This window comes from Gopherus flavomarginatus, chromosome 2 (assembly GCF_025201925.1).
Source record: "Gopherus flavomarginatus isolate rGopFla2 chromosome 2, rGopFla2.mat.asm, whole genome shotgun sequence".
In the NCBI taxonomy this organism is placed as follows: Eukaryota; Metazoa; Chordata; order Testudines; family Testudinidae; genus Gopherus; species Gopherus flavomarginatus.
The window spans coordinates 58,328,600-58,356,255 of record NC_066618.1 but is presented as its reverse complement, the minus strand read 5'-3'; the positions used below and the strand labels follow the sequence as shown (position 1 = coordinate 58,356,255).

At 41.9% G+C, this 27,656-nt stretch overlaps 1 protein-coding gene across 1 annotated transcript in view; it reads right to left on the bottom strand.

Annotated features, from left to right (window-relative positions):
- The window catches only part of BZW2 (basic leucine zipper and W2 domains 2), an 89,697-nt gene that overhangs the window by 52,916 nt on the left and 9,125 nt on the right, over positions 1–27,656 (bottom strand). The window contains exon 2 of the mRNA XM_050938791.1: positions 3,268–3,332. Coding sequence (XP_050794748.1) covers positions 3,268–3,332 — 65 coding nt within the window. The remainder of the gene's footprint in view (positions 1–3,267; positions 3,333–27,656) is intronic.

Here is a 27,656-nt window from a genome sequence, read left to right as displayed (position 1 = left end):
AAGGTTGGGAGGTAGGCAGAGGGCAAGGGGAGCCCAAACAGACAAAACACAGCTGGGAAGAGAGTAGCAGCAATGGTTCCCATCAAGCTAAATCCCTCTTCAGAAGCTGACATGCTAGAGCACCACATGGGCAGACCACCACTAATGGCCCAGGCCACTGAGGATCTTGAACTTGATTCTTGGGCCACTTAATTAAGGAAGATTAGTTTTGCCAAGGACACACGAGAACTCTTTTTTTTAAAAAAAAAAAAAGAGCACCAAAAACAACAGAGCCACCAATGAAACATGCATACGAGTGGCATAGTAAGCCATGTATTATAGCTATTAGCAGACTATCATAATTTACTGGAGGAGAGGTCAAGAGACATACAGCTCCAAAAGCCTCTCCAGAAAAGATAAACCAATAATTTAAAAGGATACACAATGAAACTCATTTTAATTAGCTGCAAACAAACAATATCATGTAACTGTTCTGATAAATCCATTGTAAACCAGAGCAGTTAAAATCCAGGTTAAATTACAGATAATAGAATAAATTACTATAGCAGCCAGGTTATATCTATAATTCATATTCTCTCTCTCTTTCTCTCTCTCTCACACACACACACACTTTGCTCATAGTGGTTTCTGTAGTATCACATCCATTATTACCAATTGTTTCTCTTCACAGTCAACGTGAACTACTGGTAAGCAGCCCTTTATTGGCCTGTCATGGTATAATTCCCCACTCTGAACCTTAGCGTCCAAAAGATGGGGTACCAGCATGAATTCCTCTAAGCTCAATTACCAGCTTAGTACTTGTAGCGCTGCCACCAACCAGGAATTCCAGTGCCTGGTACACTCTGGTCCCCGCAAAACCTTGCCGGGGACTCCCAAGACCCAGACCCTCTGGATCTTAACACAAGGAAAGTAAACCCTTTCCCTCACAGTTGCCTCTCCCAGGCTTCCCCTCTCTGGGTTACCCTGGAAGATCACTGTGATTCAAACTCCTTGAATCTTAAAACAGAGAGGAAAATTCACCTTCCTCCCTCCTTGTCTCTCCCCCTCCCAGACTCTCCCTGAGAGAGAAAGTAATTCTAACACAGACAGAAAATTAGCCTCTCTCTCCCCCTTCCCTCCTTTCTCCCCACCAATTCCCTGGTGAATCCAGACCCAGTCCCCTGGGGTCTCACCAGAATAAAAAAAACAAACAATCAGGTTCTTAAACAAGAAAAGCTTTTAAATTAAAGAAAGAAAAAACAGTAAAAATTATATTTGTAAATTTAAGATGGAATATGTTACAGGGTCTTTCAGCTATAGACACTGGGAATACCCTCCCAGCCCAAGTATACAAGTACAAATTAAAATCCTTTCAGCAAAATACAAATTTGAACTCCTCCAGCCAAATACACATTTGCAAATAAAGAAAACAAACATAAGCCTAACTCGCCTTACCACCTAGTACTTACTATTTTGAATCTATAAGAACCTGTATCAGGGAGATTGGAGAGAAACCTGGCTGCACGTCTGGTCACTCTCAGAACCCAGAGAGAACAACCACCAAAATCTAACAGGACACACACAAACTTCCCTCCCTCAAGATTTGAAAGTATCCTGTCCCCTGATTGGTCCTCTGGTCAGGTGACAGCCAGGCTCACTGATCTTGTTAACCCTTTACAGGCAAAAGAGATATGAAGTACTTTTGTTCTATTAACTCTTACTTATCTGTTTATGACATGGCCCAATTCCCAGACTAAACACAACCTACAGAAGCCAGTGAGCTGTAAAATACATTATATTTCACTAGAATACCTTGGTGATTTTGGCAAACCCAGTGCCATCTCATACCAAGTCCCCAGGCCTCACTGAACACTGACAAATGCATAGCTGGAAACTGGTCTGGCTTACCTGTGTGGTAGTACTGTTAAAATAGATATTACACTTTTAAGAATGTGTTTAACTTTATGGAATCTTGTAGGATGCTACATGTATTAATCCTACTTATAATATCTGTATCCCATATTATAAAGTAATGTTTAAATGTTGGCTCTGCAACTTTAAAATGTTTGCTAAGACTGTAAATCCCACAGTCAGGGAAGAAGCATTTTACCAAGTGTGAAGTGCTAGTTTACAACAAGAGCTGTTATCTCCTCTCCCAACAAAAGAAGGTCTACAGACATCAGAGAAGCGACTGTGGACAAAAGACTCTATAGATTGCTTCCCCTACACCTCTGAAGAGGATAACGCACAAGCCCCATCCCATCGCTGCTTGATCACTATGAGAAGGGAATAAAAATACATGTTGAGAAATTGATATCCCTATGCTGCTTGAACTTGAAGATGCGAAGATTTCTAAGCACAAGCAAGAGATCTTCAGCTGTTTAGTTTGAGTTAGCCCTAAAGGGCATATAAAGCTTGCATATTATATCAGCTACTATCATCTTTTGGAACCTAAGATTGTATCACACTGTACGTGTGTACCTGCTTTAGCCTTATACCTATTGTAAGACTGGCTATACGCATTGTCTTTGGTGAGATATCTAAGGTGCACTTGACCTGGGGTAAGTGACTGGTCCTTTGGGACTGGGGGTAACCTGGATATTGTTGTGATTTTTGGTGTAAGGGACCATCTATCACAGAGGCAAGTTTGCCTGGGTGGCAAGATAGATTGGACTACTCACGGAGACTGTCTGTGGCTCCTTATTAAGGCTATTATAGTTTCTGATAAGTTCATACTTGTTACTTGGTTGATGAAATCTAAGTGTAGAACACACCTCCAGTTTCAGGGGTAGAAATTAGGGGCCTGTTCTGGGGGATTGCATAGATTTGACTCTAAAAACCTTATCAGCTGAAGTTCATTTCTGAATACTGCTTGTCTTTTAAGAAACTTTTGGTAGTTGTGCTTTCTTAATAAAAAAAAATGTGCCTTTACGGTGGCAGCTGGAAGAAGTGTCTAATCATCATCAACTATGCTTCCTAATATCCAAATCTTCTGTAATCCTGGTTAAAAACTTGCTCTTTCCTGAGGCTACTGCACACTAATACAAACAAAGCCAAGCTCCAAGTGTCTTATATGTAGTCCTAAATGTATACAAAAAGCATCAACTTTAGTTACGTTAAAAACACTAACAGTATCCTTAACACTGATGGGAGGATGGTGGTGGGCAGGAGGGGACACCTTAATCCTACTAAACTTTCAAATGAGAGAACAGCAAGCAAAGCTTTATATGATGGTGATAATTCTAATCACCTTCATGAAGAGGGAAAAAAATAAAGCATTTATCCTACCCCTCTTCCTAGTTTTGAACCGCTGGCCTGTTAGCACCGGCTTCTGATGCTTATTCATAAAATTTCTGCAAGAGAAAGAAAAATAGTTTAACTACATATATCAATTTAATCAGAGTACTTACAGACAACACGGTAACGTGACAGTAAAGCAAAAAAATTCATAGATTCAAGCAACGCTGATGAAAAATTCATGTAAAAATAGTTTTTTTTATTTTAAAGGCAAACAGAGCTATAATTTTAGCATAATTTGATTGAAATTTGTTTCCCTGACAAAGCTTGATTCATGACAATATTATAAAAATGGAAACTTTCATTCTACACAGAAATGTACCAGAAAATAATCTCAAAAGTTGTATTGTCACAATATCATTTGTCTTGCCTCTATTTCAAGAGATGTAAAGAGAGAAATTAATTACAGTATTAGATCATGAGTCTCAGGACTAAGAATAATCCTAGCTCTAATAAGGGCCAGATTTAACCAGCCATAGGATCTTCTATAGGATCATGATTTGTAAATTTATATATACTGGTATCATCATAATAGAATTTAGCTGATTTTTAAGATAAAAAACAAAACTAAAACCCAGAAACACTTAAGACTAGATTGAAACCTTATTATTTGACCTCGTAGGGGACAACCGGCTGCTTCACTGGCTCAGGAAAGACCAAACTGTGATTTACAAAAGTCACAATTCCTCCCGATTGCCCCTCACTCTGAGGAGGGAGTAAATTACTTCACACCTTTTCAGAGAGCAACTTACTCTTGTCTTCAGCACCCAGTCAACTACTCAGGCTGGCAGGAAGGGGAGCACGGAGGCATGGATCCTCCCACTCTCTGCCGCTTCACTACCTATTAGCTTGCAGGGAGAATAGCCGCTGCTGTCGTCATTAGCAGACTAAAAATCTGAGCAAGAAAGTCAGGGGGAACCTGACTCCCATGCACAACTAGCAAAGGGCTGCAATAATCTAGCCCTTAGTGACGAAAAACAAATGACAACTCATGCCTTACAGAGTGCCATGGAAATCAATATGGGTTCTATAACAAAAATGTTTACAGGATCAAGTCTTTGGCAAATATTTCTCCCAAATACATTTTCCTGCCCTATTCAAGCATTTATAACCATGACTTGCTTATTAGCTACTAAAGAACTGGGAAGAGAAGTCATCGCCTTCTGTGTCTCGCATAAAATGGTAGCTAGTTTTCCTCCATCAGCAATTCTGTATTTAAATAGATACTTGATATTATTTAATAGAATGCCATCTAGATTTTCAAGCTAGGACAAATATTGGGCCTAAATTATTGGAGAGTATTCCTTACATACAGACCTCAATTAATGTGAGATTACTATGGCAGTTTTGATTAAACTTTTACTCAATCATAATTATTAAATACTGTAGCATATTATCTGATGAGAACCACTATTCTTCAGTTTTGAGTATATTAGTGTAATGGATTTAATTACATAGCTATATTTTGCATAAGCTTCACACCCTATATTGTTAAATGAATGCAAATAAGTAGTATACAGCGAATATAATGAAGTTTCATTGTACCTACCAGTTCTCTTACCTCTCCCCCCCACCCTCCCCACAGAGGAGGTTATTGTTTGGACTGGGTAAGCCATTTCACATAATTCAGGACATAAAACTCTACCAAGATTCTTGACTCATCTGAGAGCACCCTCAAGTTTTACCTATCGCAAATCAAGTTTTAGTGACAGTCAAAAAAAAAAAACACACCTAAAAAAACCCAACAAAACACAATCACCCAATAAGTTTAATGCACCCACATTTACACACAGACACTCTACCTCATTTTAGGCCCATTTGTTTATAGATGCTATACAGAAGATTTATTCTGCAGCAAGTCTCACTCATGCGACTGGTTTCAAAGCACACACTACACATGCCATCAGCTCCTCCTAGGCTGAACAAAGTGAATTTTTGGTTTCACAGCTGGACAGATTCTATCAATTACAAATTACTGTACAGTTAATTGGAAGAATCTGCGAGTTAGTTTTCAGTATCCAAGGAAATTAGTTTTTGAACAACCCTCCCAACAATGCTCTAGTGATATAATCTACTCCAATTTGTGAGATGTCTATTTTTTCCCAGTTATAATTAGGGCTGTCAATTAATCACAGCTAGGGCATATGATTAATGTAAAACAAATTAACTCAATTTTTTAAAAAAGTTGTGAATAATCATGGTTTTAATTGCACTGTTAAACAATTATAGAATACCAATTTAAACATATAATAAATATTTTTGGATTTTTTCTACTTTTCAAAAAGACTGATTTCAATTACAACATGGAATACAAAGTGTACAGTGCTAACTTTATATTATTTTTATTACAAATATTTTCACTGTAAAAAAGATAAACAACAGAAATAGTATTTTTCAATTTATCTTCTACAAATCCACTCAGTACTACTTCTTGTTCAGCCAATCGCTATGACAAACAAGTCTGTTTACATTTACAGGAAATAATGCTGCCCGATTCTCATTTACAATGTCACCTGAAAATGAGAACAGACATTTGCATGGCACAGTTGTAGCCAGTGTTGCAAGTCGAAGTATGAAGGGGCATACGAATGTTTAGCATAGCTGGCATGGAAATACCTTGCATGTTCTACAATTTCATATTGTTTTGTTTTTGAGGGCAGTTGTGTAAAAAAATAAATTCTACATTTGTAAGTTGCACTTTCACAATACAGAGATTACACTACAGTACTTATGAGGTGAATTGAAAAATACTCTATTTTGTTTATCTTTTTTAAAGCAAAAATATTTGTAATAAAAATATAAAGTGAGCATTGTACACTTTGTATTTTGTGTTGTAATTAAAATCAACATATTTGAAAACATGAAAATATTTATAATATATTTAAATTGGTATTCTATAATTGTTTAACAGTGCGATTAAAAAAATAGCTGTGAATTAATTGTGATTAATTGCGATTATTTTTTAATTATTTAACAACCCTTATGATGTCACTAGCTGGCCCCTCTGTTGGTCGTGCCAACAGTGTTTCACTTTTGTAACTCAGCAGATCAGTGTTTTCTAGTCCAGAACTATGATTTATCTGGGGTTAGGAAATGCCAGCACACTTGAAAGAGAAAGCATAAAGGGCCAGAAAAGTTTAGAGTCACGATTAGCTTTGCTGCCTTCAAGTTGTAACATAAGAAAAGACCCAACCAGCAGTTACAGTTTTGCATACTGAGAATATCCTCTCTCTCAAAAACAAACCAAAAAACAAGCTACAGTTTTACCAGAAATTAAGAACATTTAAAGAAGGTACAGTTAAACTGCGTAGCCAACCTTCTGGCAATGTATTTGCCTACTTAAGTCCCAGGCAGACTGCAAAGAGAGACAAAAGGATCTCTCAAAACTGGGTGACTGGGCAACAAAATGACAGATGAAAGTCAATGTGGATAAATGCAAAGTAATGCACATTGGAATACATAATCCCAACTATACATATAAAAAAAATGGGGTCTAAATTAGCCGTTACCACTCAAGAAAGACATCTTGGAGTCATTGTGACTAGTTCTTTGAAAACATCCACTCAATATGCAGTGGCAGTCAAAAAAGCGAACAGTGTTGGGCATCATTAAGAAAGGGATAGATAATAAGATAGAAAATATATAAATCCAGGGTACACCCACATCTTGAATACTGTGTGCAGATGTGGTCGCCCCATCTCAAAAAAGATAAATTGGAATTGGCAAGGATTCAGAAAAGGGCAACAAAAATGATTAGGGGGTACGGAATGGTTGCCGTATGAGGAGAGATTGATAAGACTGGGACTTCTGAGCTTGGAAAAAAGATGACTAAGGGGGGGTATAATAGAGGTCTATAAAATCATGATTGGTGTGGAGAAAGTAAATCAGGAAGTGTTATTTCCTGCTCATAACACACAAAGTAGGGGTCAAATGAAATTAATAGACAGCGGGTTTAAAACAAACAAAAGAATGTATTTTTTCCACACAACGCAGTCAACCTGTGAAACTCCTTGTCTGAGGATGTTGTGAAGACCAAGACTATAACAAGGCTCAAAAAAGAACTAGATAAATTCATGGAGGATAGGTCCATCAATAGATATTAGCCAGGATGGGCAGGGAAGGTATCCCTAGCCTTTGTTTACCAGAAGCTGGGAATGAGCAACAAGGAATGGATCACTTGATGATTACCTATTATGTTCATTCCTTCTGGGGCACCTAGCATTGGCCAGTGTCTGAAGACAGGATACTGAGCTAGATGGACCTTTGGTCTGACCCCGTATGGCCGTCCTTATGCTCTTACTTGCATTCTGTGAGTTAAAATCAAGGATGGTGTATGAGATGGCACAGTGAAGCTTAGAAAGTATTGTAGGAGCTAAGGCTCTCCAATGAGCAGAGTCCAGCAGTCTCTCTTGTGGAGTGCTCAGGAACTTCAGAGAAGGAGGTAGGAGAAAGACAGATATAGCCCTTTACCATCCGACAACATATCTAGATCACCAGTGCATGCTTTCTACATGAAGTAGACAAATAATACTGCCACCAGTGCCTGCAGGTTTTAAGTCTTCTAGCTAGTGACTGGCTAGATCTGACGTATCTATTTTGCCTAACAACAAACCATTTGTGAATGAGTTTGATGTGTACTAAAAAAAAAAATTAAAAAAATCTGCATTTCCGTAAGTCTGCTACTAATAGTGGATTTTATGTTTGTGTTCTGCTGGTCATCATAGTGTCTCATTTGGTTGGGAAGAATGTTCTCTCATTGCAGCAAACATGATGTTAGTTTCAAGAAGATACGGAAACCTTACAGCAGCCTGGGAAAGAAAACAAAGCTAACTATACAATATGCATTAATTAATCCTATTGTCACAACCCTTCAGAGCATAAACAAGCCAGCAGACTTGAATTAATACACCGTAACTCCTTTGGTGAAAAAACACCAGCTTTCCTTTGGGGATAGCGGAATGGAAAGCCACCCTGCCTTCCCCACAGCGAAGTAGATAAGACTTCCCAGCAGCTGTGCAGTCTTCTGTTTTTACATTAATTTTTACTACTGCACATTTTCCTTGTTCTGGGGGATGGGGAGGTCTTTTTTTTCAAATACTAAAAAACATTTTTCACATACCTGAAGCTTGACAATTAGATTTTAAAATTGTTTTTCTGGACATCAAAGAGATGCCCTTTAATAGAACCTGGGAACAAACAGAACAAAACAAGAGACTTACCACTTGCAGTAAATTTAATCAACAAAGGTTCAGTACAACAGCAGTGACTCTTGAGTAGTTATGCGGAGGAGCATAGGATTTGCCTTGTTCTATATTTAGCTGTAAATGCATTGCCCTCTAATCTGCTTTAGTGAGGGCCAGCCTTTATAAGGTACTCACTGAAGCACTGGCCCAGGAGCAAAAGCACTCTCATTAGGAAATTGCAGAAGCACTACCCTGAGCAAAACAGATTTAGCTCTTTAGAAATAAACTAACACTCATCCACAGTGCAGATGATGTAAGACACTGAAAGTCTGATTTCACAATTCCGTTATCAAATAAATGAAATGTATATGGATGAAAAGTTTCCAGTTAACAAAGAAAAGAGTTTGAAATTAAATTCTAACCATAAGGGAAAACTTTGCTAAGTGTTTTTTTTTTAAAGCAACTCCTGCGTCAACCCTATAGGGACTGCAGATAAAGAACATACACATCTTGAATTTTAAATTGTATACAATGTGTTGCTCACAACAAAATGTACCCGTAATGTATAATGAGGCAACAAAACACTCAGGACCTTGAACTTTTACATAAGATCTCCATACTGAAATGAGCCATTTTCAGGAAGCTCAGTACCAAAGGATACGAGTGTTCTGTAATTCCAGATAGAAGAACTCTGATTGTCTCTGGGAGTAGAGAAGTATTGGGGGAAGGAGGAACACAGGAAGTAGTGACTCTTCAGCATGCCTCTCACACCCAACTGGAGTTCTAGAAAAGTTAGGAGTGGCTGGGAAGAGATTGGGGCACACTTGCTCTTGATTCTCTCCTCATGACCCAAAAGATTTCTTTGCAGAAGTTAATGCTGCTAAAGGCAGTCTTGATTTCTGCTCCACATCCAAAAATACTTCCAAGACAGGAGAGTATATCAAATGCAGAGCTAGGCTGCCTAGGGCAGAGCAGGCTGGACAATATCACAGGGCAACCCATACCACATCCCAGAAGGGTTCCTATGGATCCTGGGGATAAGCAAAGACTGGAACCTATTCAAACTCATTTCCAAAATCCACTGAACAGTTAAAAAAAATCTATAAGATGAACCTTGCCTAGTTCCTTGGGTTCTCTGTCCTCCCCCAATGCATGTTAGTATGGATGTCTCTGATATAGCAGTAAGAACTCAGATCTTTCATAACTCTCTCTAGATCATGGGTGGGCAAACTTTTTGGCCCGAGGGCCACATCTGGGTGTGGAAATTGTATGGCAGGCCATGAATGCTCATGAAATTGTGGGTTGGGGTGTGTGTGGGGGTGCAGGCTCTGGGGTGGGGCTGATGATGAGGGACTGGGGGTGCAGAAGTGTGCTCTGGGCTGGGACCGAGGGGTTTGGAGGGCATGAGGGGTGTCATAAACAGATAAGAAAAGTTAATAGCACAGAAGTACTTTATATCTCTTTGCCTGGAAGGGGTTAACAAGAACAGTGAGCCTGGCTGTCACCTGACCAGAGGACCAATCAGAAGACAGGATACTTTCAAATCTTGAGGGAGGGAAGTTTTTGTGCTGTGCTGTTAGTTTTGGTTGTTGTTCACTCTGGGGGCTCAGAGTGAACAGACGTGCAACCAGGTTTCTCTCCAATCTCCCTGATACAGGCTCTTATAAGTTCAGAATAGTGAGTACTAGACAGATAAGGCGAGTTAGGCTTATGTGTATTTGGTTGGAAGGAGTTCAAATTGGTATTTTGCTGAAAAGATTTTAATTTGTACTTGTATACTTAGGCTGGGAGAGTATTCCCAGTGTCTATAGCTGAAAGACCCTGTACCTATTCCACTTTAAATTTACAAAGAATTTTTACTGTTTTTCTCTCTTTAATTAAAAGCTTTTCTTGTTTAAGAACCTGATTGTTTTTTTATTCTGGTGAGACCCCAGGGGACTGGGTCTGGATTCACCAGGGAATTGGTGGAGAGAAAGGAGGGAAGGGGGAGAGAAAGGCTAATTTCTCTCTGTGTCAGGATTACTGTCTCTCTCAGGAAGAGTCTGAGAGGGGGAAAGAGAAGGAGGGAGGAAGGTGAATTTTCCTCTCTGTTTTGTGATTCAAGGAGTTTGAATCACAGTGATCTTCCAGGGTAACCCAGGGAGGGGAAGCCTGGGAGAGGCAACGGTGAGGGAAAGGGTTTACTTTCCTTGTGTTAAGATCCAGAGGGTCTGGGTCTTGGGGGTCCCTGGGCAAGGTTTTGTGGGGACCAGAGTGTACCAGGCACTGGAATTCCTGGTTGGTGGCAGCGCTACAGGTTCTAAGCTGGTAATTGAGCTTAGAGGAATTCATGCTGGTACCCCATCTTTTGGATGCTAAGGTTCAGAGTGGGGAATTATACCATGACAAGGGGGATCAGGGTTGGGGCGTGGGAGGGGATCAGGGGTGCAGGCTCCAGGCAACGCATACCTCCAGCAGCTCCCAGAAGCAGCGGCATGTCCCCCTATGACTCCTAAGCAGAGGCACGGCCAGGTATCTTTGCACGCTGCCCTGTCTGCAGGCGCCACCCCTGCAGCTCACATTGGCCACAGTTCCTGGCCAATGAGAGCTGCGGGGGTGGCACTTGTGGGAGTGTGCGGAGCCCTCTGGCTGCCTCTATGCGTAGGAGCCGGAGGGAGAACGTGCTGCTGCTTCTGGGAGCTGTGCAAAGTGGGGCAAGCCCTGGACCCTGCTCCTCAGTGAGAGCTCGAGGGCTGGATTAAAATGTCTGGAGGTCCGGATGCGGCCCCCGGGCTGTAGTTTGCCCACCCCTGCCCTAGATATATCTAGGACAGGTCTTTTGTTGCAAAATGAAATAGCATTAGTTGCTTACATTCTTCTGAAAACTGTATGGGTTGAACTTGTGAAATTTACACTTTGCTGTCTCTTTAACCTATTTTGAGCTAACATCACATGGTGAAAGGGGCAAAAACAAACAGTTTTAGCTGTTTAGTAGTCTTTATAATTAGATACTGACAGCTGTACTCAAATACCCTCATTGCCTTGAGCCTGCTTATGGGAATCCCTAAATTAACAAACAGTGACAGGCTAAATGGTTCAGATAAAAGAAAAGCAACAAGCTTGAACCAAAAACACAATCTGAGGTTTGGGGTGTGGAAGGGGGAAAGAGAGAGAGAGGGGAAACCAAAATCAATAATTAACTTTTAGTTTATCTAAAACCTTCATAGCTCTCTTCATTTTCTGTCAAAACTAGAAGCCGAAATAGCTACAAAAGCCTCAGTTCTTGCAAGATATCAAGCTTGGACTGAAAACAAGAAATATTGGAAACCTATTTCCATACCACATATTTTTAAAAGGCATTATTTTAGTCTAGTTATCTTAACAGAAGCTCTGAAGCATCCAAGATTCTCCAAACACTATTAATATGCCCAAGATCAAGTTATATGCAACAGTTGGTCCACCACAGTAAAAATTCATTATAATGACTATAGAAAAATCAATGCCAGGCATTGTCAAATGTGAGAGACTGCTTAAACTCGGCTGAGATTTTGTCTGTCTACACTGGGAATTTTAACAAAAAAAGTTATCCCCTTTGGTAGGTTGCGACACTAGGTATAGACAGCCTTCTGGTTCCAGCTGTGGCGCTCAACACCATGTTGTGTAGACTTGTGCTGAGAACGTTGGATTGCCACAATGCTAAAAGAGCTGCTGGAGCACCATTAGTACTAGGGTTCTCACTGGCACAGACATTAGCAAGAATTGAAATTCTTTCCCCAGTATAGACAAGACCTAGAAGGCATGAACGCTCGACACCATCAAGTTACAGAGAAACAGAACCTCCCACCTATACCTTTAATTGGCCATCTTTAATCTGCATGTGGAAGATCAGATACCATGACTAGGAAATTTCTGAGGCCTTGGCTACACTCACACTTTACAGCGCTGCAACTGGGGTGTGAAAAAACACCCCCCTGGGCGCTGCAAGATACAGCGCTGTAAAGCGTCAGTGTAATCAGGGCAGCAGCGCTGGGAGCGCGGCTCCCAGCGCTGCACACTACACCCGTAAGGGATGTGGTTTACATGCAGCGCTGGGAGAGCTCTCTCCCAGCGCTGCTGCTCTGACTACACTCACACTTCAAAGCGCTGCCGCGGCAGCGCTCCCGCAGCGCTGCCGGGGCAGCGCTTTGAAATTCCAGATGTAGCCATACCCTGAGTCTCTCTACTTATGGGGGAAGGGATAGCTCAGTGGTTTGAGCATTAGCCTGCTAAACTCAGGCTTGTGAGCTCAATCCTTGAGAGAGCCGTTTAGGGATTGGTCCTGCTTCAAGCAGGGGGTTGGACTAGATGAGGTCCTTTCCAACCCTAATGATCTAAGATATACTTCTGGGAAATGTACTAGATGCCCGTAATCTCTCACCAGCATCACAAAAGTCAAAGCAGCAACCTTTTTTGGTTCCAGGCTCAGATTTTAAGAGCTAAACTACCAAGTAATGAGCTGCAGGACTCCAGTGGCACAGAATCATAGGACCAGAAGGGACCTCAAGAGCTCTTTTAGTCCAGTCCCCTGCACTCAAGTATTATCTAGATCAGTGGTCCCCAAAGTTTTAAGGGTCACTCCTCCACTTACCCCATCTGCACCTCAGAGCCAGGAGCAGGGCACAGACTGCGTATGGGGGCTGAGATGGAGGCCATAGTTGGGGGTGGGGCAAGGTCTGGGGCCAGAGTTGCATCTATTGGGGCCAAGGCTGAGGGTAGAGCTGGGAACAGAGCTGCGGCTGGGCCACAGTCAGGGGCAGAGGCTAGGGGTGATGAAAGGGAGCACCAGCAACCCCTCCAACGCTGACACACACACACACACCCGAATTGGTGAAGAGGAGGGCAAATATTCGCACCAGGGTGCTGTCCTGGGACCCTGCTGAAGTGCTTCATCTTCTAGGTGGCTACATGTCATCTTTGGCTAGTAGGTAACTGATGAGTTTGAAACACCCCATCCCCATGCTGGAAGCTAGAAGGATCTATTTTCTCCCTCTGTCCTCTCTTCCCAATTCTTGAGTCTCCTGACTATTGGACAGAACTGGATTCTGCTAGTGTCAGCAACACCACGCTGCTGGCTGATATGAGAGACTGGGGGTCCTCTTCTACACTACCCATCTCTTCTGCTTTGTTAGGTCATCCTCCCCTAACAAATAGCTTTTAGTACTTGCTTCTACTTATGCTAGCTTTCTCCAAAAGTAGCACAGTGAATGACATTTTCCCCAGTATACTGCTGCTATTAATAGCACCAATAAAACTTATCTGAGAGACTTCACAGTTTCATTTTTCTGATACTTAAAGTTCTAAGCATCAGCAAAGGCAGTAGGGCTGTCCACTGACTCAAAAATACAGCACTGTAGTAGTGGAAATCCTGTAGGTTGTCTTCAGAACAATAAAGGGCTAGAGTAGGGTTTCTCAAACAGGGGTTGCTGCTTGTGCAGGGAAAGCCCCTGGAGGGCCGGGCCGCTTTATTCACCTACCACGTCTGTAGGTCTGGCCAATTGTGGCTCCCACTGGCAGCGGTTTGCTGCTCCAGGCCAATGGGAGCTGCTGGAAGCAGCAGCCAGCATGTCCCTTGGCCCGCGCCACTTCCAGCAGCCCCCATTGGCCTGGAGCAGCGATTTAAAACAAAGTCAAGTGTAGATTCTTACAGAAAACGATGCCTCCAACTGCCAGGGGAGTTGCCTGTTTGTCATTATGTGGATTTTTCAAGCACTAGCCATACAGCAAGAACTCTAGTGGCAAATGATACTCCTCTAAGGGAATCTACCTTCCTGACTTCTCAGCACAGCTCCTATCTGTCATGGGGGGGTGCATTTTGTTAAACTATTCATTCATTCTGTATATATAGGTTTCTTACTTGACATAAATGTGTTGCCTACACTTTTACATGTTTATTTCATCAACTAAACACACATACAGGAAACAGTTATTAACAGGCAAGACATTCATATTCTTTTATGCGATGAAGGCCTCGGCTTTTATTAAAGCAAACTGCTATAAGCAGCAAATGCAAGTTTTGAGGAGGATTCTCTTTTTTTTGAGAAAATGTGCTAGATAAGGCAGACCACCAAGTTAACGTGTTGTTTTTTAACCTCAGGTTAATAAAACAGTTTTGGGAAACTGGAATTCTAATATTCCCTGGTTAAAAAGTTACATCCTGCACTGTATTCGGCAGTGATGTTGGATGTTATGCATATGTAGAAACTAACTCAGATACTCCAAAAATGTCAGTTTACATCAATTATGCTGTGAGCAATGTTCACTAGGAAAGAGAAACCCTACAACCAATACTCCATATCTCATTACCAGTCTCCTAATCCCTGTGGCTATTTCTTCTCTTTCATGGTTGGTTAGTTACAATCCAGAAAAGATAGATATTTTCAGAGAGGCCAGTAACATTGGTGATATAGTTATTCCTAAAGTCTATGATATAATATAAACCAGTAAATATTCAGATGCACAGAAACCACTTTATCAGACATAGAAAACAGTTTCTGTTTTCTAGGCAGTTATTGATATAATTCTGCTCAATACAAGCTGTAAATACATAAACAATTTTGTGGCAGGCATTTGGAAGTTGATGTGCAATCATTCAAAATACAAACAGCAAAACAAAAAATCTACATAAATGTGCTTTATGCCATTATGTGGCATAAAGCACCTGAATAATCAGCTAAAATCATCATTCTGGGCTCATTAGGTAAATATACTACCTGCAGCAGAGGTGGGCAAACTACAGCCCGCAGGCCACATCCGGCCCGTGGGCCTGTCCTGCCAAGCCCCCAAGCTCCTGGCCCAGGAGGCTAGCCCCGGGCCCCTCCCCAGTTGTTCCCCCTCCCCTGCAGCCTCAGCTCACCCTGCCACCGGCACAATGCTCTGGGTGGCAGAGCTGTGAGCTCCTGGGGCAGCGCAGCTATGGAGCCCGGCCTGACCTGGTCTCTGTGCTGTGTGGTGGCAGTAGCATGGCTCGGCTCCAGCCGGGCAGCATGGCTGTAGCACTGCCAGCCACCAGTGCTCCAGGCAGCTTGGTAAGGGGGCAGGGAGGGTTGGATAGAGGGCAGTTCGGGGTGGTGGTCAGGGGGGAACAGGGGGTTGAATGGGGACAGGAGTCCTGGGGGGGCAGTCAGGAAGGAGAGGGGTTGGATGGGGCAGCAAGGGGGCAGTCAGGGACAGGGGTTCCGGGAGCAGTCAGGGGACAGGGAGAAGGGGTGGTTGGATGGGGCAAGGGTCGGGGGGGGCATCAAGGAATGTGGGGGGTTGGATGGGGCAAGAGTCCTAGTGGGACAGATAGGAGGTGGAGGCCAGGCCACAACTCCCTCCCCTAACCGACCCTCCATACAATTTACGAAACGCAATGCAGCCCTCAGACCAAAAAGTTTGCCCAGCATTAGAGTAAGTATTAGTCCACCATTTCTCAAATGCGGCCACCATGGATGCATGTGGCCACCAGGGGGTTCCTGGGTGGGGGCGGGAGTATCAACCTCTCCCCTTCCTCCCTGTTGCTCCTGTATGCACCGCCTCTCTAGAGATACAGGTGGGATACACACCACTTAAGAAGCAAGGTGAGAAGGCGAGTGGTGAGGCGAGCAGTGGGCAGAGGAGAAAGGAGGCAAGCAGGTGGGCTGGCGGGGGGGCTAGCTGCGAGTGGAGAGGGTGAGGAGGCAAATGGCAAGGTGAGTGGCCGGAGGCCCTGGCAGAGGAGTTAGGAGGTGAGGTGAGCAGTAGGGGGATGAGGTGGGAAGTGGGGGCTAGCTGAGAGTGGGGGGGTGAGGAAGTGAGAGGCAAAGTGAGCGGCACGGGGGTGAGGAGACGAATGGTGAAGTGAGCGATAAGGTGATGTGGTGGGCAGGGGAGGCTAGCAAGGTGAGCGGCACCCTGGCAGAGGAGTAAGGAGGCGAGCAGTGAGGCAAGCAGCAGCATGATGAGGTGGGCATGGGGAGCTAGCTGCAAGTGGGGGGGGCGAGGTGGTGAGTGGAGGGCAGACGGGGGGTGAGGCAAGCAGCGAGGCAAGTGGCGGGGAGACGAGGTGGGCGAGGCGGGTCTGACAATGAGTGGGGAGGTGAGTGGTGAGCCCCCAGCAAGCGGAAGTTCTTGCAGCGGGCTGGGGTGAGGAGGGACACCATAGGCGAGCAGCAAGTGGGAGAGCGAGAAGGGATACAGGAGCCAGGCATGGGATGAGGTGGTGAACGGTGGGTGCATGGGCATCAGGTAGAGCCCCCTTTTTGGAGAGGCTAGTCCCCGACTCCACCCCTTCTGCCCATGCCTACTCATCCAGCAGCTGGAGCCCTGAGAGCCCCTGCACTTTGAGCCACAAGCGCCCTCCCTCCTCCCTCTGCAGCTAGAGGAGCTCCAGGCTGGCTGAAGCCTCGAGACAATCCCCCCCGACACACACACCCCTGCCTGGAGAAGCCCCGGGCTGGCTGAAGCCCAGAGCACGCCAAGGAGCCCAGGGCCAGCCACAACTGCAGTTGTCCCTTCCCTCTCCTTCCCTCCCCAGACCCAAGCTACCCAGATATGTTTTTCATTATTATTTGGATTTTTATTATGTCAAAGCATTTTTAAATTTACTTCAGAATTGTTATATAGACAACCACTTTTACTAAAAAAGCAAAAGAAACGATAAAAAAGACAAGAACGTGCAAAGCACCTTACTTGTGTTTCTATTCTGTTAGGTTCAGTAACGAATAGTGACAACTGTGTGGGATTTTTATTATGCAGTCGGCAAAAAAAAGTACATAAATAAATATACATCCAAATCATTGTAATATGTGCATATTAGTTTATTAACTTTAGGAAAAATAATTTTAAGGAAAAGTGTCAGTGCAGCCACCAGCAAGAGTTGGTGGTCGCACTTTGAGGCCACCAAAAAATTAGTTGTGAGAACCCCTGTATTCGGCACAGTGCTAACATTTGCTGGTCACCTGCTTACCTAACAAAGCAATTTCACCATGATCATTTGGATGGCAAGTAGCCCACAGGAGCCTATATTCTAAAAGGAACATTGGTGGAGGGAAAAAAAGGGGGTAAAAAACAGATGGAAGAAACAGGAGACAGTGCACAAACAATGAAGACATATCTTTGGATATTACTTTTAACACTGATTGAAAGGTGTCTCAACTCAAAGCTTATCTAGTTGATCTAGAGAATCAAAAATTCAGAATTACACAAATATCTAGCTCATGCCCATTTTGGAATTAAAATAAATTAAATAAAACAAACATGGTGGTGAGGTTGTTCCTTCTTCCACCAATATATATGTTATGATATACTGCTGAAGATGAAGATACCAGTGTATGAAGGGACAATAATGAAGACAGGTCATCACTTCGAAAAATTTCAGATCTAGGATTATAAAATTCTCCTCCTGGTGTGGACAGTCATTTGAAAAATTGTGGAAAGAATTCAGTGAAATCAATTTGCCTCAGAAGTGCTCTGACTGGTGGTGGGGGAAAGCAAACATTTCACCTCTGTTTGGCATCAAATTAGTTGCTGTGAAAATTCTGATGTCATAATAGTAAGCTTGACTGTAGGTGGAGAACAAACAGCAGGAGTATATGAAATCAAACAAAGATTCTCCTTTCACAAAAGTATTTACCATTATAAAGAGTGAGTGAAGAGGAATACACTATTCTAATCAGAATAGACCAAAAGCTACTTACAGTGGAGTGAACTCCAACTAACTCCACTGACTTCAGTGAATTACACAGGGTTTACACTGGTGTAACTGAGCAGAATTTGAGTCAACATTTTCCCCTTTAAGAAAGCCAACCTAAACTAGAGGTTCTCACACCAGGACAAATACAAATAACACAGCTGGGTGGGCCAGCCATCTTAATTCACCACAAGCCTCAACATTCAGGTTTATAATATTCCAAACTGAATGCTGTCACAAGTAATGAATACATTTTTTGTGCATTTGTGGCTTCAAGCAACAGCCTTTTGGTAGGAGAGAGAAATATAAAGCTATAGGACATATATTATGCCAGTAACTTACCCAGCCTCTGGAGTGGATAAAAACCTCAAAATTCTCATCTTCTCCGAGATTTCTCATCTATTAAAATTGGATTCAGACCTCCTCCTTTTCTCCACCACCTTCCTCCCACAAGCAAAATCCTTCAGCAAGGCAGTTGATTTTGCATATACACAATTGTCATTGGGAACAGGAGTTTTCAATGTGAAAAGCGCACTGCTGGGGCTCCTGGAGTGTTCTTGGTGTCAGTAATATAGAATTTGGCCCTCATTATAGCAAAATCTCTTGGTTTGAAAAAGTTATTCAAGGAGGAGTTCATTTTTACAGATGTCTTAAAAAAATGTCTGTTAGTAAAATGTCAATAAAAGTAAAACATATGCCTTAAGAAATGTATACTTGGTTAATCTTCTGCATATGCGTAGTCCCAACAGAAGTGAGTAACTCACTGAAGTCAATGCAGTTAGTCCGAGTTTACTCCCAGGTGAACAGATTTTGGTTCATTCTGATTAGAATCATTTCTGTGTTCCTCTTCACTCTTTATAATGATAACTATTTTCACAAAAGCAGAATCTTTATTTGATTTCATCATCTCTTGCTGTTTATTTTCCAGCTGAAGTCAATTTTATATTATTGACATCAGAATTTTCACAGCAACCAGCTGATGTCAAACAGGGGGTTATAACTTCAGCTAAGGATTAAGCAGCAGGAGCAGACAAACAATAAAGACAAAAAAGACCTTGTTTTCATGCATATGCATTCTGTAAGAAAAATTAATAATGTATATATAAAGTTAGATATGCTTTTAACCAATATTTATTTCAATTTTTTCCATGATGCATCAAAACTCCAAAAATACTACCTTTCATGTAAAGATTGTAAAACAACGGTATAAGAAAAGATACTAAAAGTATTCTTGATAGAAATTGTAAGGTTCTAATATACATAACATTTGCTGAAACGAAGGTTTGCAACAGAAAAGACACTGTGTTGGCATAGGAAATGCCAAGACAACGCAGACTTTGGGTGGATCCCCAACATGTTTGATTATCTGCTTTGGTATGCTGTGCATGACAGATTGTTCCTTGTGTTATATTTTTCCTGCAGTATATGGAACTAAATTTTCAACAACCACCACAAAAACATACAAAATATTTTCCCACACTATACCTGAACTAAGATTGAATTCTAGATTACATTTGTCAAAGAGCTTAAATCTACAAACCTAAGATCATAAATATGTGATTATTATTAATACAGCCACATAAGGATGTCAGGCACTTTACAAAACAAGTAAAATACATCTTCCCTAGCCCAAATTGTTCACAATCTAAGACCTGGTCTACTCAACTGCTTTGCTGGCATAGCTACACTACTATAGCTATACCTGCAGAGCCACCTAGGAGACACAGATTATGCCAACATAAGGCATTTTTCTGTTGGCCTAATAACATCATCTCCCCAATTGGCATTAGCTTCCCCAACAGAAGCACTCAGCTGTGTTTGCACTAGGAATTTGGCTGGCAGGGGTATGTCAGCTAAGGGGTATGAGGTTTTTTTTGCTTGTTTTTAAACACCTCTGACTGACATAACTATTCGAACAAAACTTTGTAGTTATACCTATCCTAAGTTTAAACAGCACTACAAGTGATAGGAACAGACAAATGAAAGGGAGGATGAGGGCGACAATGATGAAATCATGCATTAGCTTTGCTTTGTTACCCATGAATCTGATTGATATCTGTGAAAAGCAGAACTATTTATTATTTTAATTGTAAATACAATCAGATCATACATTTGCACATGTATAGTACATTAATGTGACAAATTTCAGGTTGAGAAATACTTTTATACTTTGAAGTCAAATAAAATAACAGTGTAAACCTTAAGAGCTAGAAAGCAGAGTGATTAGCATGTCCCTTCTCTAATTTGTATCTGCCTTTCTGTATTACTGACATGCAGTAACACTGCAATCAGATTAAAAACAAAGCCAACTGAGTTGTGGCAGTGTGCTGGATCACTTTAAAAAACTCTCTGGGTTCTCCAGAACTGCATGAACACATACACATTTTAACTACCACTATTTCATCTACACAAGTGGGAGCCCTACAGTAGGTAAGGCTGGAGCACGGTTACTTGATGTGGTGGCAAAAACCCTATAAACTGTCAAAGGCTAAAGCCTTGTCTAAAGTAGAGCTCCCACCACATTAACACCAGCACAGCATCAGTGGGAAATTGTGGAGTAAAATTCCCTAGCATAGCCTGCATTGTGAATTTAAAGATGACATCACACTGTTTACTTCACTTATGGTACTGTGGGGCTGTGGATCATCCATATTGTTAAGAAATTCCATCCCTAGTAGAATGCCTTATTCAGTAGGCAATTACACTGTTACAATCTAAATTGAAAGTCAGTATTGAGTCCATTTATTTTTTTAAATTACTTGAAAATTTTCTATAGGAACAGTACGATATGGCAGCAGGTTTTCAGGTATGAAATCAGCAAAATAATGGGGCACTTAGAGTGGTTTGTGGTTGTGTGTGGGGCTTGTTTTTTATTAGTGTTTATTCAAATCCCAGTAAAAACTCTTTAGGTTGCATCTACTTGAAGTCTGTAATGACAACAACTCATGTGTGTCAGTTGTTCCTATTTTTATTGCACATTCTTGCTACCATGAGTACTCAATTAAATCCTACCATACACCCACCCCGTCACTCCAAAAATTATTCATAGACCAAGGAATTTCAGCACACAGTTAAAGGTGTGTGCCATTTTTCTACTCATATCGATGCTGTTTATAATATTCAAATGTTGTCAAGATCTATCAACCAACAGTAAATTGCAGCCACTGGGTACAGAATGAAAGACTCAAAAGGAACACAACACAATGGAAATAAAACAGTGTCCCTGGGGAAGTGTTAAATGTTGCAACTATGCTTCAATCAACTTGGACTACTTTGGTGTTTATCATCCCCAGACTGAAAAATGTATTAAGGCTAAATAATCTGTCCAAACTCAAAAGACAGAAAAAAATACAATACAACTGTCAGCTGTGGTTTTCATAAATGGGGGATGGAGATGGGACTAGACTGTTCATTCATTTAAGAGTTATTCTCCGAAGATACTACCAAAGGGGGCGGGGAAAGAGAATTGTTTAGTACCAGACAATTTCAAAGCCATGCATGGGTCATAGCTTATCACAAGATAGTGAGAGAAAGAATAAGTCATTTACTGACACTTGTCTCTTGCAGCAGTGAGATGGGGAAGTGGATACCTGCACAGTTCCAGCGCTTCAGCTACCTGACTCCGCTAAAGAAGGGAGTAGGTTTGGTTCTAGAAAACTACTAAATAAAACACTGTCACTAGAACACAGAACCTATGGGCAGGGTCCCATGCCACAGAAACAGAATTTGCCACATAAATTGTTCTTCAGCATGAGGTTTTGCTTTTACGTTATATCTTACATTTAAGGTTGTGAAGAAAGCCTCCCCTCCCAAACGTGACCCAAAACATAGTTTTTCCATGTGCACAGACTGAAAAAGTATTTGAGAAGTGTGAATCCCTGAATTCATCTAAGTTGCGTTATTTCTAAAGCCTAATTATGTCAGTCTAAAATGTCAAGATTACTAGCTATGTCACTGCTAATCATTTTAGCAAATAAACTACTGTAATTATCTTAGTCCTAAAATACATCTCAACCCTTCTTGTGTGTGAAAAGACTTAATAGTCTCCTACTCAGATGCTTAGATCTCCAGTTTACCCCCAACAATTTCTAGATAGCTACACATGTATAGTTATTAATTATCTATATAAAAATCTGCAGCACACTGAAAATTAAAAAAGTTAGAGGCAGAGTAAGAGAAATGAACAATACAATCATTAACAGTAAAACAGTCAATTTTATATTAATTTCAGTAAATATCTTCATTTTTTAGTTTACCTGAATCATTCATACAATGTCCAGTCTGCCATATTGAAAAGCTAAAGAAATCCTGTTCCACGTACCGCCTGATACGCTAGGCTTTGACTATAAACATGACGTCACCAATAACCTTCTCCCACACACCTGCAGAGATCTAGAACTGTGTAGGGAGAGCTACCAATTTCTCTCCGTTTTCCCTTGTCTCCTCTGAACAGATTATGTATTTGATATTGTCTAATTGCCATGTTCCTGGAGTTTATCTTTACTATCAACTAGAACCACCACTAAGTATAAACGCCACAAATCTGTCTCCACATCTTTCCCATTTTTCTAAGGTTTCGCTGCGTGACCTCTCTGTTCCTAAGGTTTTCACTGCATGACTTTCCCAACCCTAATTCTTTCTTCTGGCCAAGGCTAATTCACCCTCTTTTATAGCATGGTTGGAGCTAAAAAGATCCATCTGCTAGCATGACTCATCACTTAATCATAATGCACCTTTATGCAAGACTCAACGATCTGACATCAGGATTACTCAGTTCAGGAGACCTACGTTCCCAGACATAGACCTAACGTAGATCATCCTGTTGCAATGAATTTAAAGATGTTCACTGTGTGAAAGTTCTTTTTAAAAAGAATTTCCAACTTCCAAAGCTCTATGAAGCATAGAAACAAATGGCTGCCTATAAGCAAGATTCTATCATGTGGTAAGAATCACTACCAATTTATTTTTCCTGGCAGAGTTTTCCTGTGTTCTTGGGAACTAAAAATCAACAGAAGAGTAATACAACATGTAAAAACTTTCACCAGGAGCTTCCTATATAACACATAAGTAAAAGTTACTATATGAGAAGAGCATATCCTCTGCTGGATTGGGAAGAAATTGAACTAGAGAAATTTGAAACATTGTATACCTAGAAATCACCAGCTTTCTTGCACATCTCATGTAGCTAGCCTATCACCTAATTATTTTTAGGATGTAGTAAGATGAGGCCCTGAAACAAACTCTTGTGTCAGAGGCCTAGTCTGAGGCCTAAAAGCCTGAACCAAAGTACTTCCAGGCATTACTAAGCAAAAGCTGGGCTGTGAGCCAGAGGCAGGCCTCACTCATAGAACTGGCGATAAGAGGAACTTGTGCCAAGATGACATCAGGACACTTTGCAGACATAACAAGGAAGAGGCAGGTGCATCTTAAAGACAGGACAGCATGATGGATAGATCTGTTTGTCTGGAACAACATGATTAAAGGGAAGACAGCACCCTAATGAGCCAAGATGCTGTACCTAATATGTCAGGAGGGATGAGCAATCTGTCCTGTATAAAAGTAGGTCCCGGAGTGCGCATCTTTGTCCAGCCTAGGGGGCAGTGGAAAGTCCTGCCACTGACTGAGCTGTGTCCATTGCCAAGGGGCACGTACTCGCAGTATGTCCTGTAGAGTCTATAGGAAACTATTACTGTGCTTCATTTGACAATAAACCTGGCTCAGGTTCCTCTGTACCTTACTAGAGTCTGTGGTCTTTGGGGGTTCTCTCGGGGTTTGCTGTGTCTGCTGTCTGCGCAGAGCCAGGACAGCACACAGACGGAACATGCACGCAGCCGACTGTTATCGTCAAACAAGAGCAGAGCACCACACCGGTAGCTACTGACAACATAGGGTATGGTATAACAAATTTAGAAGTGTCCTTAGACATCACAGAACTGGAATATAGTCCACACGCACTCCAAGAAGAACCAATAATTTTTTTTCATTTGTCAACTTATTTCCAATGTGGCGCTATTACTGGATATTTCAGTTGCCTTTGGATGGATAATCAGTATTTCCAGAATAATGAAAAACTAACAAATTGGGGAAGAAAACTTATTTTTCAGTGATCACTTAAGCATTCAAGCAAATTATATCTCTACCCAAGCCCATGTTTAAAATATTCGCCCACATCAATCCTGAGATGAAATATATGGCATCTCTGACATCTCAGTATGGAACTGTTCTTATTTGTAGGCTCTAACAGTGACACACACATAGATGACAGTTTATTGCCTTCAATGCAGCACAAATAAGGGTCCTTAAATCTGAGAAAGCAGAATGAAAATTTTATGAACAAGCTGAAAAAACATCAAAAGTAAAGAGGCAAGACGAGCTTGATAATCACTCAGTGCACAAAGCAATCCTAAATAGTCATTTATAAGGTGGACAGAAAGCTGGCTAGATCATCGGGCTTAACAGCTAGTGATCAACAGCTCGATGTCTAGCTGGCAGGTGGTATCAAGCAGCATGCCCCAGGGGTCTGTCCTGGGGCCGGTTTTGTTCAACATCTTCATTAATAATCTGGATGACACAATGGATTGCCCCTCAGCAAGTTTGCAAATGACACTAAGCTAGGGGAAGAGGTAGATAAACTGGAGGGTAGGAATAGGGTCCAAATTCACCTAGACAAATTGGAGGATTGGGCTAAAAGAAATCTAATTTGGTTCAACATGGATATGTGCAGAGTCCTGCACTTAGGATGGAAGAATCCCATGCACTTCTGCAGGCTGGGGACCGACTAGCTAAGCGGCCATTCTGCAGAAAAGGACCTGGGGATTACGAGAAGCTGGATATGAGTCAATAGTGTGCCCTTATTGCCAAGAAGGCTAACGGCATAGTGGGCTGCATTAGTAGGAGCACTGCCAGCAGATAGAGGGAAGTGAATATTCTCCTCTATTTGGCATTGGTGAGGCCACATCTGGAATACTGTGTCCAGTTTTGGGCCCCACACTACAGAAAGGATGTGGACAAATTGGAGAGAGTCCAGCGGAGGACAACAAAAATGATTAGAGGGCTGGGGCACATGACCTAGGAGGAGAGGCTGAGGGAACTGGGCTTATTTAGTCTGCAGAAGAGAAGAGTGAGGGGAGATTTGATAGCAGCCTTCAACTATCTTAAGTGGGGTTCCCAGGTTATTCTCAGTGGTGGCAGATGACAGAACAAGGAGCAATGGTTTCAAGTTGCAGTGGGGGAGGTCTAGGTTGGCTATTAGGAAAAACTATTTCACAAGGAGGGTGGTGAAGCACTGGAATGGGTTACCTAGAGAAGTGGTGGAATCTCCATCGTTAGAGGTTTCTAAGACCCAGCTTAACAAAGCCCTGGCTGGGATGATTTAGTTGGGGTTGGTCCTGCTTTGAGCTGGGGGTTGGACTATATGACCTCCTAAGGTCTTTTCCAACCTTAATCTTCTATGATTTAGGACCTGATCAAGAAAAATAAACAGTTACTTATCTGTACAGTAACAGCTGTTCTTCGAGATGGGTTGCACACCTATACATTCCACTGTAGATGTATGTGCACCCAATTCACTCCACTCACAGACTTTTCCCAGTTGTACCAGTAGACAATGCATGTGCCCCCTTTTTCCTCATGAGCCAAACCAAAGGCATTTTTAGCTTGTGATCCACTATGACCCCCAGATCACTTTCTGCAGTATATGCATGGACAGAGCTATGTAGGTATATGCTAAGGTTCTAGTATGTCTGTACTCTGCATGCCTAAGCAGTCCCTCACCTGATTACCTGCTATTTATATCTGTGCTAGTCAGGCGTGCAGTCGCTGTACAATACATGCCACTATAAGCACAGAATAGCCTTAGACCTGGATGAGATAACAGATTTCTAACAACAAGAATGCTGTTCTGGATACAGGACTTCACTCTTTCTCAAACTAGCTAATCAACCAGGTATGGAAAGATTTGAATTCCTAGACAGCATAGATGGCCCACCACCACCATTTTGTGAATATCCTTAAGGATGGAGGAGAGACTGAAGGGCAGGACTGTACACTAGTAGTGCATACCATTTATTATGAATCAAAGAAGCTTTCACTGGACAGATAAATTGTCATGTGAAAGTAAGTGTCCTGCAAGTTGAGGGCAGAATATCCAGTATCCAGGGAAGGGATAATAAAAGCAAGGGTTACCATCCTAAACTTGATTTTTTTGATAAATCAGTTCAGCATTCTTAAGTCCAGAATGGACCAAAGACCATTTCTTTCTGTGAATCAGGAAGCAGGCAGAGAAACTTTCCCAACTTCCTCTATTGCTCCCAATTCTAACAAAAAATGGGACTTCTTGATGTCAAAACAATCTCATGAGACAGGTCCCTGGAAAGGGACAGGGAGGGAGGTAAATGTGTATCCCTACTTTACTATGCAGAGCACCCAATTTGTCCAATGTAATCTCTGTCCACTCACTAAGGGTATGTCTTCACTAGCAAAATTAAAGCGCTGCCACAGCAGCGCTTTAACATGGCTGTGTAGTCCCGGCACCAGCACTGGGAGAGAGCTCTTCCAGCACTATAAAAAAAAAACGAACACCATGAGGGGAGTAGCTACCAGCACTGCTGAACTGTCTACAGTGCTGAAACTTGCAGCACTCGGGGGTGTTTTTTCAAACTCCTGAGTGAGAAAGTTGCAGCACTGTAAAGTAGTAGTGTAGATAAGGCCTAAAAGAGAGATGTCTCGCAAATGTGGGGGACAAGGGGTGTGATGCAAGAGATGAGACAATTGGTATATTGTCCTCAACAAATGTATCAAAACACTATTCAAAAGTCACCAAAGAATGGAGAGGTTCGCCAGCTACAGAGGATGCCTAAGGGCAATGTTTAGAAAGTCTGTCTTCTATGGAGCTCCTGAAGCCTCTGCTGGTAGTAACGCCTGTACTGCATTTGTGGCTTACACTGCTTCCTCTTTGTTACTAGAGTGTAGACACACAGAGAACACAGGGTTTCACAACAATCTTTCAACATACGTATTGCATCATCAGTCTTCTGGGAAGAACAAGTTAGCATTTTCAAATGGTAGACCTTCTATTCTGTTTTGCAGCTCTCTTGGAAAGCCAGAGGCCTGCAATCAAGAACGGTGTCTCATTGAAATGGCTGTAGCCATAGAACAAGACACAGTATCGGACATGTCAATCGCTGCTCGTGGAGGGATGTGCAAGCAATGAGATGACATTTCAAAATTATGGCCAAAAACAAATCCTTGTGTTGTGAATGGCCTGTGAATTTTGAAATTGCTGACCAGTTAATAATTGGACAACAATGCTAGAAAATCTGATATCCTCATATGAAGGCTATGGTGCTATATGCCTTTCCGACATACAGGTCCAGTCTCCTATAATTTGTAACTTTCAGGGTGGCCTAGAGTGAGGCTACCTTGAATGCTTGTTAGCTGCTGTGTCCACTAATGAATCTGGGATGGGATGGGTAAAGAAAAACGCAAAGTCGTGTGGAGGAACCTAGTAATATCTATTCACCCATTTGGAA